This window comes from Chelonoidis abingdonii, chromosome 1 (genome assembly GCF_003597395.2).
Source record: "Chelonoidis abingdonii isolate Lonesome George chromosome 1, CheloAbing_2.0, whole genome shotgun sequence".
In the NCBI taxonomy this organism is placed as follows: domain Eukaryota; kingdom Metazoa; phylum Chordata; order Testudines; family Testudinidae; genus Chelonoidis; species Chelonoidis abingdonii.
The window spans coordinates 247,139,001-247,157,119 of NC_133769.1; the positions used below are offsets into that span (position 1 = coordinate 247,139,001).

At 40.6% G+C, this 18,119-nt stretch overlaps 1 protein-coding gene across 4 annotated transcripts in view; it reads left to right on the forward strand.

Annotated features, from left to right (window-relative positions):
* The window catches only part of HERC2 (HECT and RLD domain containing E3 ubiquitin protein ligase 2), a 203,732-nt gene that overhangs the window by 155,486 nt on the left and 30,127 nt on the right, over positions 1 to 18,119 (forward strand). For all 4 annotated transcript variants that reach the window (XM_075060860.1, XM_075060863.1, XM_075060861.1 and 1 more), the window contains exons 76-85: positions 116 to 271; positions 484 to 599; positions 741 to 939; positions 2,079 to 2,293; positions 3,654 to 3,831; positions 5,324 to 5,485; positions 6,450 to 6,541; positions 7,999 to 8,138; positions 9,095 to 9,282; positions 10,050 to 10,247. In XM_075060860.1, the coding sequence (XP_074916961.1) occupies positions 116 to 271; positions 484 to 599; positions 741 to 939; positions 2,079 to 2,293; positions 3,654 to 3,831; positions 5,324 to 5,485; positions 6,450 to 6,541; positions 7,999 to 8,138; positions 9,095 to 9,282; positions 10,050 to 10,247 (1,644 nt within the window). The remainder of the gene's footprint in view (positions 1 to 115; positions 272 to 483; positions 600 to 740; positions 940 to 2,078; positions 2,294 to 3,653; positions 3,832 to 5,323; positions 5,486 to 6,449; positions 6,542 to 7,998; positions 8,139 to 9,094; positions 9,283 to 10,049; positions 10,248 to 18,119) is intronic.

The following is an 18,119-nucleotide window of genomic DNA, read 5'->3' on the forward strand; positions in this document are numbered from 1 at the left end:
GTGCATGCTTATTTCCAACTGGAGCTTAATGTCACTGAACTAAATCACACCTCTGTTGCATCCAAAAAGCAGTATAGTTCCAGAACTTTTTTTTGTTTTTTATTTATTTTTGCAGGTGCTTGTAGCTCTTGCTTGTGATCTAGAATTGGACACACTTCCTTGCTGTGCAGAGACGCACAAATGGGCTTGGTTCAGAAGATACTGTATGGCCTCCAGAGTTGCTGTTGCTCTTGATAAAAGAACTTCATTGCCTCGCCTTTTCCTTGATGAGGTACTGCAGAAATATTTTCATATAGGGTAGCAGAACATGTGGGTGTGTTTAAAAAAAAAAAAAAAAAAAAAAAATTAATAATGAAGCTCTGTATTAACAATATACTTAAATCTGAGGAAGAAAATAGCTGAGATTTAAGCACTTATGCCAAGTATTAAGTAAGAGTAACTGGTATTTTAAGTAATGGTTTCTAATCCAGCATAACATTGCAGGTGGCAAAGAAAATCCGTGAATTAATGGCAGATAATGAGAATATGGATGTTCTCCATGAGAGCCATGATGCCTTTAAGAGAGAGCAAGATGAACAGCTTGTGCAGTGGATGAACAGGTTATTATGTTAATCTGTCATAATGTTTTGGTCTTGTGACATTTCTAATTTAAGTGTTAGAATGAAAAGGTGAGCATATCAAAGCTTCCATTTTCAATCTTCTACACTTTTTTCCTTTGTGTTCCTTTGAATTATCTGCAGGAGACCAGATGATTGGACCCTTTCAGCTGGAGGTAGTGGAACTATTTATGGTTGGGGTCATAATCATAGAGGACAGCTTGGAGGTATTGAAGGGGCAAAGGTGAAGGTTCCAACTCCATGTGAAGCCCTTGCCACACTTAGACCTGTGCAATTAATTGGTGGTGAACAGACTCTGTTTGCCGTGACTGCTGATGGAAAGGTAAGGGTTACAATAAAGAACTGTTTAAGTTAGACTTCCCTGGCAAATGTCAGCCTGCCAGGGTGAGTGGGATTGGTTGACTCAGTGTAAATTTTGCAAAACTTTTATTTAAAAAAACCCAAAACAAACCCACACACAACTGCCAGTACTGACAGGGTAAACTAGGAACCTAGTGTAATAAAATTCTCTACTGTACTTACAGAAGATGATACCAGCTCTAAGCTTAGAGAGCTATGGTGATTTTAACACAGACATCTGCTTCTGAACAAACAATTAACATTATTTTTAATGTCTACTCTTATTGATGAGAATGCTGATGTGCTTCATGTTTGTAGAATTGTTGATCAATAGTTTAAGTTAATGAGGGAAGGGAATTTAAGCCTTTCTTCTGTCTAATTTGTGTGATGTAATCCAAAACAAGGAAATTGAAAATTAAAGTTGAGATTGTGGGCTTAACAATTTGCTGTATGATAGTTTCCCATAGACATTCAGTATCACACTATACCAGTCAGATTCATGAAATATAGACAGAAAGGGAAAATTTAGTTGTGAGATGGTCTTAATTTTTTTATTTACTTAAACCTAGTTTGTGTAAACTAAATTTTTGAAGGTAATTTAGAAAATTACTTTCTACCATGTAAATGCATGTAACTGACTCTTAAAGTGTCGGGGGCATACGTAGATATTATTCAACCTTTTGGGACCATAAAAGCCTGTATGTCAGTACTGTTTAGCAAGCCTGCAGAGTTTGCGCTAAAACATCATTTCAAAATGGTTCATGGGGGGAAAAAGCTTCTATGAGTACAGAACAGCTGCTCGAAACTAAGTCTCTCGGAAGTTCCCTATTCTCCCCATAAGAAAAGTTTAGCTTATATACTAATGTAGCTTTTTCATATCAAGTGTAAAGACAAAGGCATTTGAGTTTTGATATATACAGTTACTCTAAGTGTATATATTCTGTACTTTCCAGGAAAGAAAATTCAGATGTGCAAAGAATGTTTCTGTCCTTTGTGTCACCAAGGAAGCAATGAATACTAGAATCCAATTAATTGCACTGAGTATATCATGTAGTTTAAATGAATGTTCCTATTCAGGAAGTTAACAATATAAAATACATTTTTTTTTTTCTTTCATTGAAGCTTTATGCCACTGGATATGGTGCAGGTGGCAGGCTTGGAATTGGAGGGACTGAGTCAGTTTCCACACCAACATTGCTGGAATCCATTCAGCATGTGTTCATAAAGAAGGTTGCTGTGAACTCAGGAGGAAAGCACTGTTTGGCACTATCTTCAGAAGGCGAAGTTTATTCTTGGGGAGAGGCAGAAGATGGTAAACTGGGTCACGGAAACAGAAGGTAACATTTTGAAAACCTCTTATGTTGAGTTGTTGATGCATATGTATTAATAGGATTTATATAGTTGAAGCATTGTACAAATATTGCCTATCTATAGGTAGATCAAAGTCCTAGCTTTCCATACCTACTCAAGAATTGGGTTTTTTGAAACTAGAGAAGCCAGTATAATAGTTGAATAAAATATTTTTAGGGGGAAAAAAGTCAATTTTTGTTATTGGCTATATATTGTATTGTAACAAATCCATGGCTGCCTCAGTGGGTTGCACATTCTGGATGTTTGGAATTTTATGGCACTACAAGGATTAAAACTAAGATTCTGCTGCTCCAGCTCCCCATACTGCTTGAGCTGAACGAGAAACTCCATTCTCTGGTAGAGGTGCAGGGATTATGACAGAGTGGGGCAGTTCTGATTCCATCTGGTAGGAAATCGTAGTACATTTTACACTAGCAATTTCATCACAATATGTTAAATTGTGTTTTTAGTGAACATTGATTCATTTTTGGAGATATGTTTTGACTCCTTTGTTTTAATTAAGCCATTACTACTGTATTGGTTTTATCTGGGAAGTTATAATAGGACAAATTAGCTGAAATGACACAAAGGAGTCTGAACAATTTTGAGGTGTTTAAGTGATACTTCACAATCTAAATGAAAATGTTAACTGTATGCTTGCACAGTAAGTGACTATATGCTTATGAGCCACAATTATGCATAAGGCTGCGATTTAATCACAGAGGTAACGGAATCCGTGACTTCCAGAGACCTCCATGACTTCAGCCAGTGCAGGTTGGGAGCTGCAGGGCCCCTGCAGCCTAAGGAGGAATGGAGGGACGGTGGGAGACCTTCTCCACACGGCTCTCTGCTTTCGCGGGTGGCAGGGAACCCCCATCGCTCTCTGCTTCCGTGGGTGGCAGGGGATCCCTGCTGCTCTCCGCCTCCCTGGGGGAAATGGGGACCCCCAGAGCTCTGAGCTGCCAGCAGAGGGGGACCCTGCAGCTCCAAACCCCCACAGGTGGTGGGGGTCCCTGGACCTCCCAGGCCACCCACAGCTGCTCAGGTTCCCCATTTTGTCATGGATATTTTTAGTAAAAGTCTGTTTAGTAAAAATCTTAGCTTAAAATATGCACATGGAAACTCATTGATAAAATATGTTGGTAAATACTTCTACCCTGTGTGAACCTATAAGAATAGGATTATTCTGAATGATGTTTTTCATACTTATTTTCTTTGGGAAAATTACCAGAAATAAGTAATATTTCAAAATGAGCAAAAGGATTCCAGAGAGTTGCTAGTTATGTATATTACTTAACTGGAACATTTTATTCAATCTTTTTGTCTGTTTAAACTATTCTATTTCAGTCCTTGTGATCGTCCTCGTGTAATTGAGTCTCTACGAGGGATAGAAGTAGTTGACATCGCTGCTGGTGGAGCACACAGTGCATGTATTACTGCAGCAGGGGATCTTTATACATGGGGAAAGGGGAGATATGGACGCCTTGGGCATGGAGATAGTGAGGATCAGCTAAAACCCAAACTGGTGAGAAGATTGTTTGAATTAATCACCTGCAGTTTGAATGTTTGTTCTAAATATTTTGCTTTTTAAAATTTTTGCATATAAAGAATAAAGGTAGAAATGTTTAGAGAAAATGAGAATGAATTTACCATTTTGTTTTAAGAGATAGGAATGGGTTAAATAAAATGCAACGACAAACTTTGCCAGCAAGCACTAGTAAAAGAACTGCATTGCAGCAGAGGAACAAATAAATGCAAAGCGTGCAGCAGCAGCTGATGCTCATAATAAGGGCTGGGGCTGGCCATTGGAACTCATCCACACGCACTACTTAAAAAAAAATTGACCTCCCATACAAGAAACAGAAATAATTTCTGATTATCTAAACAGAATTCAGCCATCCAAATAGGCTCTGTCCCTTACTCCAGTAAACAAATTGCCACTTCCTTACCAATAACTCTTCTGCTGTAAGTCCTACCAGTGCTTCCCTATTCTTTCTGAAAATGAGCAGGCATTTCCCTCTGTCTTATGCATGCTACTCGCTTTTCTTCCCTTTGTTCCCCTCTTCCAGCTTGAAAAAAATGTCTGTTGATGAAGTGATAAGCAATAAGAACAATTGCAACTGATTGTTGTTTTTGTATAATTGTGTACTTAATTCTGGGAATCCAATACTGAAATACTATTAAGAGAAAAATGTTTTTGTTAACCATTATTGTTAATGGTTATAATATTGGTAGAGGAGTTTCTGAAGTAAATATTCATGATGGATGTAGATCTGTGATTTGATCCTTTCTGAAGAGGTTTTTTTTAAAAATGTATAAAGGACATTATTTGCAATTTGGAATAAAAAAATAAATCCAAGTAAGTTAGATATCCTGATTAGCTGGCTAGCAATAATTCAGACTTCACAGTCTCATGGTAACTAGCCTTTAATAACTTAAATTTAGATTGTTAGTTCTCCTACAGAATTACTTGACACTTGAACTGACAGTTCCTTTTATCATCTGGACTCGACTATTACAGTGTGAATGTTAGCATTTCAGAAGATACAATGTTGACTAGTTTCATACTTTTGTTTGGATGCTTGAGTATTATAAACCAGCTATTAGCTATTTGCAAACATGCGTTTGTATTCAGTTTATGTAATACACGATAAAAATCAGAAACCAGAAATTGAAGTTTATAAAACCTATTCCTTGGTTACCTTAAATATTTCAGCAGCAGTTTTTTTCTATTTTTTGTTAACTGTAGTGAGAATTTACTTGACCAAAATAAAAGGAATAACCCAAGTATTTAAAATATATATGGTACATGGTTAGTCATCTTTTGTTGGGATGAAAATACTAAACTTTTCTTGAGTGTCCATGACTTCATTCATTGATATGGTCCTGAGCTGTTATCACACCCTCAATTCTCAATAAAGAGTTCCTGCAAGTTGGCTGTTTTTATTGACTTACTGTTTGAAATTTAAAAAGTTGAGACTTCTTATTGTAAACAAAAAATGGTGACTGTCTTTCAGGTGGAAGCATTGCAGGGCTATCGTGTGATCGACATAGCCTGTGGTAGTGGAGATGCACAGACATTGTGCCTGACTGATGATGATACTGTCTGGTCATGGGGTGATGGAGATTATGGAAAACTTGGGAGAGGAGGCAGTGATGGCTGTAAAGTACCAATGAAGGTATTTATATTTTACATCAGTTAAAACACTCATTTTAGAGAAGAGTAATGAAAAGCGAGTTACCAATTTGCAGAAGATTCCCCTTGTCTTTAGACAGTAGGGTTTTCCTGGTGGTTACCATGGAGGCAGCTTAGTTAGACACACTGACTAGTAATATAGCCTTGTGCTTGTATGTCTGAGTTACAAGGGTTGTACTTAGTTTTTCTTTCTCTTTCAACAATATTGTTGCTTCCTGTGGTATTCCTAATTTTAAGTTTAGAGAATCTTTCAAGTGAGTAGAATCTCCTGACATCTCCACAGGCACCTACAGTATATAAATTCAAAGATATGGTACCAGTAAATGAGGTGACCCCAAACCCCAGAAAGGAACAAAAAATAATTAAGCTCAACATCCCATTTTATTGTAACTTGCTACATATGAATATATAGTTGACTTGGAATGTCTTAAAATACAGAGTTGAGGACCATACAGATATCTGATAGCATGAATAATATTGCTATATGGTGGTAGTGCTGTTATTCATATGTTAAATATCCTTATCCCCTAGACTGAGGAGAGGAGATGGGTAAAATTTTACATAGCATACTCTGCCATTTCCCTAATCTTGGCTTTAAAAAATATATATATAAAATTAAGGTTTAACTCTAACTCTAAGTTTAAACAAAACTTAAACTGGAAGGAGTGAAAAGTTTTGGAAAATATGACTTGTGAACAGCATATACATTGAGTTCAGTTAAAGGTGCACATACAATACTGCAAACTGCAGAAAGGCTGTTCAATCAGTCTATCAATCTGTCCTGCTATGTATTTAGCTGTGACACACTGATTTCTTTTTCCACACCTGAAGAGCCCTGTGTAGCTTGAAAGCCTGACTCCTCTGCCAATAGAAGTTGGTCCATTAAAGATATTACCTCACCTACCTTGTCTCAGTCAATCTAGTTGCATTTAATCCTGTTTTCCCAGATTGATTCCCTCACAGGCCTTGGAGTGGTTAAAGTGGAATGTGGATCACAATTCTCTGTGGCTCTTACCAAGTCCGGAGCAGTATATACCTGGTATGTGTTTTGAATTTGCAGTAAATATTAGGGCTGTCAATTTAATCACAGTTAACTCACGCAATTAACTCAAAAAAAATTAATTGTGATTAATCATACTGTTAAACAATAGAATACCAATTGAAATTTATTAAATATTTTTGGATGTTTTTCTACATTTTCAAATATATCGCTTTCAGTTACAACACAGGATACAAAGTGTACAGTGCTCACTTTACATTAATTTTATTACAAATATTTTCACTGTTAAAATGATAGAAGAAATGATATTTTTCAATTCACCTCATATAAGTACTATAGTGCAGTCTTTTTATCATGAAAGTGCAACTAACAAATAGGTAGATTTTTTTGGTTACATAATTGCATTCAAAAATAAAACAGTGTAAAACTTTAGTGCCTACAAGTCCACTCAGTCCTACTTCTTGTTCAGCGAATCACTAAGAGAAACAAGTTTGTTTACATTTATGGGAGATAATGCTGCCTTCTTCTTAAGTACAATGTCACCTGAAAGTGAGAACAGGCGTTCGCATGGCATGTTGTAGCCGGCGTCACAAGATATTTATATGTCAGGCCTTGGCTACACTGGCGCTTTACAGTGCTGCAACTTTCTCGCTCAGGTGTGTGAAAAAACACCCCCCTGAGCGCAGCAAGTTACAACACTGTAAAGCGCCAGTGTAAACAGTGCCCCAGTGCTGGGAACATGGATCCCAGCGCTATAAGCTAATCCTCTCAGGGAGGTGGAGTACCTGCAGTGCTGGGAGAGCGCTCTCCCAGCGCTGGCACCGCGACCACACTCGCACTTCAAAGCGCTGCTGTAGGAGCACTCCCGCGGCAGTGCTTTGGAGTTTCAAGTGTAGCTAAGCCCTCAGGTGCGCTACAGTGTTGGAATGTTAGCACTGAAATAATGCGTTAGTGGATAGAATGGAGGAGAGTTGGTCAGAGTAATATGGCAGTTTGTGTATGTTGTGGTGATTTCTAATAATGTATGTATATTAAATATTTATATATGGTATACAAAAAAGAATAAACATCCGTGATTGTGTAAGCAAAGCCACATCAATAGAATAGGAACAAAGGATGATATTAGGGTTTCCCTCTCGCTGCCTCACATTTGACATATTTGGAGACAGAGTCCTAGGTTGTATACTAAATATTTAGTATAAGTTTGGTTATTGGTCTATGTGGAAAGAAGTATTCATGATGATGAATTCACATTTGGCCTATATTTGTAAATCTCAGCCTAAAACACTAGTTTCTGGTATAATGGTGACTGAGTACTAATTGGTCTTTGGTCCCCAATCTACTAACAACCAGATCAGCTTTTAAGTTGTCCAGTCTTACTTGAAGACAAAGTATTATGATTTTTATTGAGTTAAATTTTACAAATCTGAAAAAGTCCTTTTATAAGTGTGTGGTTGGGGAAAGATGTTTATACTAGTTATGTTATCTATATGCAGGGGTAAAGGAGATTATCATCGATTAGGCCATGGATCTGATGACCATGTGAGAAGACCTCGACAAGTACAAGGGCTGCAAGGAAAGAAAGTCATCGCAATAGCTACTGGCTCTTTGCACTGTGTTTGCTGCACTGAAGACGGTATAGCGAATAAGTACTTTAGTCCTTCTTAATAAACTTTATTTTGAAAAATGAAACATTTAAAGTCTGAAATCTGATGGATCAACATTTTTAATGGGTCACAACCTGCCCTCCTTTTGTGCACTGACATATTTGCATACTTCCCAAGCAACAAATCTCGGTTTGTGTTGGTGATCTAAAAGGGCATGCATACAATTTCAAGGTTTTCAGTCACTTAGTGGGAAAAAAATAAAAGCTAAGTTCCATAAAATGTTTGAGATGCTCTAAAGAAAAACATATAATGTTAACAGTAATTGCAAATTTGTTGAGCTTTAAATGAGTACACTAAGCTTTTCTGTTACCTAGGAAGTCTCTTCAACTTGCTGAAATGTTTAACTTGGTAAATGAAGTATGGAAGCTAACAGTCGTGTCTTACAGAGCAGCTTACTTTCATTTTAGTGTGTTGTTTGAATTATTAGATGTTTCTTTTAGTAGATTTGTTTCTGCATTTAATTACCAAATTTACAAAAATGCTGGTGAAATATTACAAAATAGGCATGTACGGTGGCTAAGCTTTCCTTTAATTTCACCAGCCATGGAACCATCAAATATAGACAGCAAGTAGTGTTTTCTATCACTGTAATTCTTGTCCTGCTTCCCAATTTCCTCCTTGTGTTTTAGATACTTAAATGAGTTTGTAAACTGGGCAGTGGACATGTCTTTATACATGTTTGTACTGCAGCTAGCATAATCAGGTCTCAGTTCTGATTGATTAGTAATTCTGAGTGTTTCCTTCATGGAGAACAGTATTTTTTGTTTGTAGTGGCTTGGAGCCCTAGTCATGGAGCAGGACTGTATTGTGCTAGCTGCTGTACAGAGAACAAAAAGATGGTCCCTGTTCCAGTGAATTTCACAGGAAATAAATTTGATTTTCGTTCTTCTTTTTGAGGAAAGTAAACATGTTTGTGTTGGTTTAGGTGAAGTGTACACGTGGGGAGATAATGATGAAGGGCAGCTTGGAGATGGGACAACTAATGCTATTCAAAGACCCCGGTTGGTTGCAGCACTTCAGGGTAAAAAAATAAACAGAGTTGCCTGTGGGTCAGCACATACTTTAGCCTGGTCGACTAGTAAACCTGCTAATGCTGGCAAGCTTCCTACCCAAGTAAGATTTTGCTTTAGAAAAGTTGGATATTGAAATTTAGTTAATGCAGTTATTAAAACTTTGCAGTAGCTGTTTTTCCTTTCTAAATAACTAAGAAAATGCATAGTTCTAGCTTTGGATCAAGGCTTTAATTGCTTTTTGTTAAGATCTCCCTCTGTTGCTCCTGTCCCTCTTCTCAAATTCAAATAGAGGAATTCCACTATTCTAGGCAGAAATAACTTTTTTGTCTTTTAGCTACCATCATTAATTTAGTTTGAAAGTGAAAAGAAATTCAAGTGTGGCTTTCAACTAATGCTATGAAAGTTTGACTTTTCTCCCCTTTGTTTTAGTGGAACTTTCTCTGCTCCCTTTGGGTTTGAAAGGCCACTTTTTTAATATTTTCCTTCACCTTTTCTTCCACCACTATAATGTTAATGTCACTCCATTGCTGCTCTTGCCCATCATGTACAATAGACTGGATCAGAAGTACAGATAAGAGTCCCCTATAGGAGGAACTTCTAAAATCTGAAGTGATAAAAATAATTACTACTTCCACATTCCAATGTCACGTATAACCCTTTTAAAATCTTTTCAGTTTAGTGATGCTAGAAAAATGTTTTATATATAAGCAAACTCGTGCTGACTGTCCAAAATAAGCAAATATCTTAATTTCTTAAAACCAAAATCTTCTTGTATTCCTTTACTTAAATTATTAATCTGTAAATTGTTTCGTGCACATACAGAAACTAAATGTGTTCCGTCTTAACAATATAATTGTTCTATCATAGGTTCCTATGGAGTACAACCATCTACAGGAAATACCAATAATTGCACTGAGAAACAGACTGTTGTTACTGCATCACATCTCTGAACTATTTTGTCCTTGCATTCCCATGTTTGATCTCGAAGGACACCTTGATGAAACTGGCCAGGGACCCTCTATTGGATTTGATACTTTACGGGGAATTCTGATATCTCAGGGAAAGGTATTTATCAGGCTTTATATTTGAATTTTCAAAGCCAATCTTAGATTGTGGTAATTGTAATTATATACATTATCTAAATATTTTCTGAAGAAAATGGAATAGAGCTTTGTATCTTAGCTCATGCGTGAGCAATATAAATAATACATCATAGTTATGATTTCAGGGGGCAAGTGGAATTTGACAACTTGATTATCTCATTCTGTATGGAATGTGTAGGCTGCTGCTATCAGTTAGTTTTTAAATATTAAGTCTCTTCTGTTCTAATTTAGTTGAGTTCTCCTAGAATATTTAGTAGAACTTACCTTGAGAGAGTAAAACTAAATGGACTTCTTCCAAGGAGCAGCATTGGTTTTTGAATTTCAGATGCAATGACTTGGTGTTTAGCTAATTGATACAATGGAGGTGTGCAGGGAGAAATGCATTTCAGCCTGAATGAAGTCAGAACATAAACAGTCTCTTGTGCTTTGTCTGTTGAGTAAAAGAGAGTAGCTAGAATCTGCACTAAATGTCAGTGTTCATGTATATATGCTTTACAATGTCTATGTGCCTTTTGAGAGAGTTTAACTATAAAACTTGAAGGCTCACACCTTTGGGTGGAGTCGGGGAAAACGTGTGTTTAAGCAAGGAGGGAGTCAATACTGGACCAGGGACCAGGCAGCTGGACAGCAGGATCCAGCTCTCAGGAGGATGAAGGTGAGGTAATTTTACATGGTATATATGGGGCCAGAGAGCTAAGGTGTTAACCCACTCACTTGCCAACATTAAACAGTTTTAATGTTCAGTAAGATTTTAGGTTTGGTCAACAGAAACTACAACCTGCCTAGTACCATGGAAGACTCACCATAAAAAAAACTTTTCACTTTTTATTAAGGTGCAAAAAGAAAGAAGAAGCATTTAAAATGCAAATTATTAAATAAGATTTCAATTTGAACATCCCTTTTTCCCTTTCCCTTCAGCTGGAGAGAGTTTTTAGAAGGAAAAGCCCTCTTGTTTAGCAGAGATAGAAAATGCAGCTTCTGTCTCTGATGTTGATTTTTCACTTGCAGTCTTACTGCTGGCTAAACACAGCTCATGGTCTTATCAGCCACTTGGAGACCTGACAAACTTGTACCAGCATTGGGGTGTGTGGGGCATTGTTTTAGCTGACTTTTCTGGTTACAGCGGTGTTGCAAAATATGCAGTTTTGGTTGACTAAGACAGGCTGTCATTAGACAGAAGGAAAAAAGGAGAGAGATAGGAAAGAGAAGAAATAAGGTGGGGAAGGAAAAGAATGTTGGTCAGAGAGGGAAGGAGAGACAGTCTCTCGTACCAGGTGCTGTTCAGGATTCAGCCAGAGTTGATGAAGGTGGCAATGTCATTTTGGCTTCCTCTCTCTGGCCTGGTCAGGGCATCTTTCAGGATCAGGGTAAAGGAGATGGTGAGGTGTCATCCGTGATAGTGAAGCTTGCTCCTTCCCCTTCTCTCATCTTTCAGTTAGCCAGTGTTGCAGTCCATTAGCTTCCCCCCAAATCCCTTTCTGGGGTCCTCAAAAAGAAGGGATGGACAGAATTGCCTGTCCACTTATTATTTTGTCCACAATTAAGCCTAATTTCTGACACACCAATTTTGGTTTACTGATTTCTGATCTCTCACGTCTCTTGTTTATCAGGCATGATCTTAATGCGGTCCTTGAGTTCTATCAGTAGACTTTGCTGTGTGGACTAATTCAGTTTGTCTCCCTTTGTTATCTTTTTCCATCAACCTTTGTTGTTACAGGTTATTGTGACATTTTATGAACTTTCAGTCACTTACAGTCAAACTCACAATTAGGGTAAATTTGTAGTCCCAGTTGTCCCAACAGTATGCCAGACATAGGGTCTGCAACCTGAAAGTGTGTCTAGGGATCCAAAAATGGGGCAATGGCTGGGCTTTGTCCAGGCTTCACAGGCTTGAAACACCTGGAGAGAGACCCAGTGGCTTGGTCATTTCACAGCAGTCTTGTGTGTGGCTGTGGGGAACACTCAACCACATCTGACAGGCTTTTCCTAATAGAGTGACGCTGCCTAAAAATGAGGCTGTTTAGCAGAATCAAATTATTGTCCAGTACCAGCCTTCATACCATCCACTTTATTTTATTTTTTTTAAAAAAGGGCTGACTGTTGCTGTAGGGTGCATAGGATTTCAAACAATTCTTCTCCCATCTGGTGCCAGGATCCTGGTAGTAACAACTTCAGTTGAGAGGACCAGGTGAGGACAACAGAAGCACAGTCCCAGAGACAGAGCCCAAAAAGCTCAACTTGCTGGGGAAGAAAGAGCTACTCTACATAAGTTTACAGATGAGAATTACAGGGTGGTTCTCTCTAAATATGACTTTTTGTCAGAAAATTCTGAGGAAATTTCCAAACTTCCCAAAGAGCCCAGGGAGGAGTTCTTCTGTCATAGTCCAGGACCAGCTTGTCACCAAAACATCTCTTCAAACAGGTCTCAGCGTGGTCCATGGCAATGGCTATACTAATGAGAGAGACCTCATGACTGCAGACTTCTGGCATCTCTAAAGAAGTGTGGAAACAGTTAAGGACCATCCCTTTGAGGGGTGCAGTCTTTTTTTTTCAATGGGAAGTCTGAGGCCTTGCACACCCCTAGGGATTTTTGTGCACCCCTGAGATAGATAGATGTTTACATGCTTGTCCCCAAAAGGAAAGAATGTAGGCCTCCACCTTATTATTGGCTAGCCCCTAATCCATCTAGGAAGAGGAACAAATTCCCTAGCTGAAGATTGTCCTCACATTAATCCAAGTAGCAGATTTGACTACTTCCTTGAGAGCTCTAGTTGTTAAAAACCTTCTCAACCCATCTCTTCTTAACTTGGCAACTGCTTATCTGTCTCAAGAGAGTCCATTCCATTCTCTCCCTGTGCACCAACTATGCTTTTATCTGACAAGTTGGAACATGCCTCAGATTTCTGGGGCACATGGCATCCTGCATGTGCATGACTTCGCATGTCCCACTTCAGCTGCAATACGTGCAAAGCTGGTTGAAGTCTGTATATCATTCAAGCATACATCCGTGGACATGCTGATTCATATGCCTGCGCAAATCCTCTCATAATTAAGCTAGTGGATGAGTCTGGAAAATGTCTGAGCTACCCTAATCTCCTCCTTTACCATCAAAGACATTAATGACAGATGCATCCACTATCGGCTGGAGGGCAAACCTGAATGGAGTGCATAATCAAGATCTCTAGTCGACTTGAGAGGCAGCTCTTCGTATAAATGTTCTAGAACTGAGGGCCATTCACTGTGCATACCAAGCTTTCCTTCCATTTCTCTGGGGCGTCACATACAAGTAATGATGGGCAATATGACTGCAATGTTTTACCTCAAACAAGATGGGACAAGATCAGATCTCCTGTGTAGGCAAGCCATTTGTAGAACTTCTACAGGCAAAACATCATCACCCTCAAGTTCTCAGACCTTTGAGTGCAGAATGTCCTCCCGGTTTGCCACAGCAGAAAGTTTGTTGGAAATCGTGAGTGGTACCAGAAAAACTAATCAGTGTTCCAAAGATGGGGATTTCCCACCATGGATTTCTTAGTGACAAGACACAATAACTGCAGCTGTTTCTTGTTCCATGGCTCTGTGACAGATCTATTCCTACTGCCCTGGGAGGTGGAAGGGACAGAGTTCCTGTACACACACCTATAGTCTCACTGATTCTCAGAGTAATCAGAAAGATGATGGAATACTCCATGATGATTCTCATAGCTTTAGCTTGGCCAAGACAGTATTGGTACTTTAGACCTGCAGAATCTGTCAATCCAATCTTAATTCACATTATTTGTTCTTCAGGACATAATATTGCAAGATTACAACCAGGTGTTGCACACTAATCCATGCAGCTTGCACCTCATAATGTGGATACTCAGTGGCCAACAGCTGCAGAAAATCTGTTATTAGGTGATTCGAAATGTTTTAATTGGTAGGGAGCATTTCACTAAAATGACTTCCCTCGCTAAGTGGAAGAGGTTCTTGATCTGGACATATTGCCACCACTTGTCTTCATGCACATGGCAGATTTAGGACCTTTTGGAACTACCTGCTATAACTGAAGGAATCGCATCTGTCACTGAGCTTATTAAAAGTCCATCTGGCAGCCATCTCAGCCTTTCATCCGTTTATTCAAGACTAGTCTGTTTATTTCGCTCTCTGGCTGGAAGATCCTTGAAAGGACTAATTAGACAGCTGCAGCGGCACAGGAGCCAGCGAACAGGACTGCTAACAGGGGAGTTTCAGTGGGAGTTCTGTTGGAGGAGCAGGTTTTTGTAGTTTGTGGATTGTATTGTGGAGTTTGTGTGTGAGTGTGTGTGTGTGCAGGCTGTTAGGGGCCGGGTGCTGAGAGCGAGGCTGAGCCCTGAGTTGGGCGGGGCTTACCTGATTAGGGTCTGATATAAGGAGCCAGGCACTCAGGCAGCGCACAGAGCCAGCGAACAGGACTCTAACAGGGGAGTTTCAGTGGGAGTTCTGTTGGAGGAGCAGGTTTTGTAGTTTGTGGATTGTATTGTGGAGTTTGTGTGTGAGTGAGTGTGTGTGCAGGCTTTTAGGGGCTGGGTGCTGAGAGCGAGGCTGAGCCCCGAGTTGGGGGCGGGGCTTACCCGATTAGGTCCTCATAAGGAGCCAGGCCTCAGGCATGGCACAGACAGCTGCAGCGGCACAGGAGCCAGCGAACAGACCGCTAACAACAGGGGAGTTTCAGTGGGAGTTTCCAGGGGAGGTTCCAGAGGAGACTAAAGCAGAGAAACCAACAGCAGAAGGGGGAAGGGCAGGGGTCTGCCAGCAGCCCAGGCCTTGTTGGTGTCCCGTGGTGCGGTGTGAGGCTGAACTGCAGGCACAGAGTTTGGAAGGGCATGATGGAGACAGACGTAGCAGGCAGAGACACACTGAGGATGACGGATGCAGTAGCTGTGGCATGTACATGGTCCTGGAGGGGGCACCTGAAAGGAGTTTTTGTCTGCATGAAGTGCGCCTGATAGAACGTGGAAGAAAGGTAAGAGGATGGAGATGCAGGTGGAAACTCTGGCTGAGTTTAGAAGGGGGTTTTGAGCAGTGATGGAAGACAGACGTGATGAGGCACAGGGGATAAGCTCAGACGAGCAGATGGAAGCAGGACGAAAGAATTCTGAGGAGCTGCTGGTGAGGAAAGTGGAAGGTGAAGCATGTGACTAGGAAACCAGCAGAGAAAAGACGGGCCAGCGACGGAGAAATAGAACTCAGGAACAGGTTGGTGAGTTGGAAAATGAAGATGGAGCACAGCAGGTGCTTGCTGAAAGGAGAGGGCGAGGAAAAAAGGAGCGAGCGGCTAGTCCTGCAAGAAGGAGGGAGGAGTCAATGGAGGCGACACCCAGTTTGAGCCCTAGAGATTGCGAGGGCGAAGACGAATCTAGAGGGCTTGCGGCCAGCGGGTGCGGGGATAGACCGGAGATCACACTGTCGCCAGGAAAAGGCAAGTTCTACGTGATTGGAGACTCTTTACTGAGAAGAATAGACAGGCCCGTAACTAACCCTGATCGGAGAACAGAAGGGTGTGCTGTCTGCCGGGGAGCTAAGGTACAGGATGTGGATCTGAGGCTGAAAAGATCCTAGCGGGAGCGGGAAAGAATCCGTTGAGTCCTTCATGTGGGAACCGAATGATACGGCTAGGTCACTCGCTGGACTGTATCAAGGAGGACTAATGTCAGACTGGGAAGACGCTCAAGGAAATCGAGGCTCAGGTGATCTTCAGTGGGATTCTGCCGGTTCCTAGGGCGGGGCGACGAAGGAGCCGACAAGATTAGATGATTAACAGATGGCTCAGGCAGTGGTGCTATAAGAGGGCTTTGGATGTACGGTCATTGGGAAAGCGTTTAACGGACAGACGACTGTTCGCTTCAGGATGGACTTCATCTAAGCAAGGAGGGAAATAGACTTCTAGGATGAGGCTCGCCGACCTCATTAGAGAGCTTTTAAACTAGGAAGTGGGGGAATGGTTGGGAGATGTTCAGGAGATTCCACGCCGGAATTTAACCTGGAGAGGAGTAAACGAATGGGAGGGGCATACCCCTTGTGGACCAAAGAATTGACCCGAGGAAGGAAAAGCGGATTGAAACTAGCCGAACGGGTGATGCTGGTGGTAGAAGGTCTGTGACGACGGGGAAGTGTCACTAATGACAAACGTCAAAATTAAAATGTCTGTACACTAATGCGAGGAGCCTAGGAACAAGATGGAGGAACTGGAGCTACTGGTGCAGGAAGTGAAACCGGATATTATAGGGATAACGGAAACCTGGTGAATAGTACTCATGACTGGAGTAACGGGTATTGAAGGCTATGTGCTGTTTTAGAAAAGACAGGAAAGAAGGCAAAGGTGGTGGAGTAGCCTTGTACATCAATGATGGGTGAACTGTAATGAAATAAGAAGTGATGGAATAGATAAGACGGAGTCTGTCTGGGTAAAAATCACGCTGGGTAAAAAGCTACTAGAGCTTCCCTGAGATAGTCCTTGGGGTGTGCTACAGACCGCCGGGATCTGATTTGGATATGGATAGAGACTCTTTAATGTCTTTAATGAAGTAAACACAAAGGGGAAATGTGTGATTATGGGAGACTTTCAACTTCCCGGATATAGATTGGAGGACGAATGCTTGCAAGAATAATAGGGTCAGATTTTTCTGGATGTGATAGCGGATGGATTCTTCATCAAGTAGTTGAAGTACCTACGGAAGGGGATGCCATTTTAGATTTGGTTTTGGTGAGTAGTGAGGACCTCGTAGAAGAAATGGTGGTAGGGGACACCTGGTTCGAGTGATCATCTGATTCACTTCAAATTAGATGGAAGGATAAACAAACGTAGATCTGGGATTAGGGTTTTCGACTTCTCGAGGGCTAATTTTAAAGAGTTAAGAAAATTAGTTAGGGAGTGGATTGGACGGAGGAACTGTGGATTTAAAGCGGAGGAGGCCTGGAATTGCTTTAAGTCGCAGCTGCGGAAACTGTCGGAAGCCTGCATCCCAAGAAAGGGGAAAAAAACCATGGGCGGAGTTGTAGGCGAGCTGATGAAGCAACAATCAGAGAGGGATTAGGAAAAAAGCAGAAAGCTTACAGGGAGTGGAAGAAAGGCGGATAAGCAAGGGAACACTTAGTGAGGTCAGACGTGTAGGATAAAGTGAGGAAGCTAAAAGCCGCGTAGAACTGGACCTTGCGAAGGAATCAAAACCAATAGTAAAAGGTTCTACACCACATAAATAAGAAAAACAAAGAAGAAGTGGGGCCGCTATACGCTGAGGATGGAACGAGGTTAAGGATAACCTAGGCATGGCCCAATATCTAAATAATACTTTGCCTCGGTCTTTAATAAGATAGTGAGGATTTAGGGACGATGGAGGATGACAAACGGAATGTGGATATGGAGGTGGATATTACCGCATCAGGCAGAGGCCAAACTTGAACAGCTAATGGGACAAAATCGGAGGACCGGACAATCTCCATCCAGAGGATATTAAAGGAACTGGCGCGTGAAATTGCGAGCCCCGTTAGCGAGAATTTTTAGCGATCGGTAAACTCGGGGTGTGCCGTACGACTGGAGAATTGCTAACGTAGTTCCTATTTTTAAAGAAAGGAATAAAAGTGATCCGGGTAATTATAGGCCTGTTGCTTGACGTCTGTCGTGTGTAAGTCTTGGAAAAATTTAAGGGAAAAGTAGTTAAGACATTGAGCTCAATGGTAATTGGGACGAATTGCAACATGGATTTACTAAAGGTAGATCGTGCCAAACCAACCTGATCTCCTCTTGAGAAGTACGGATTACTTAGACAAAGGAAATGCGGTAGATCTAATTTACCCTCGATTTCAGTAACGGCGT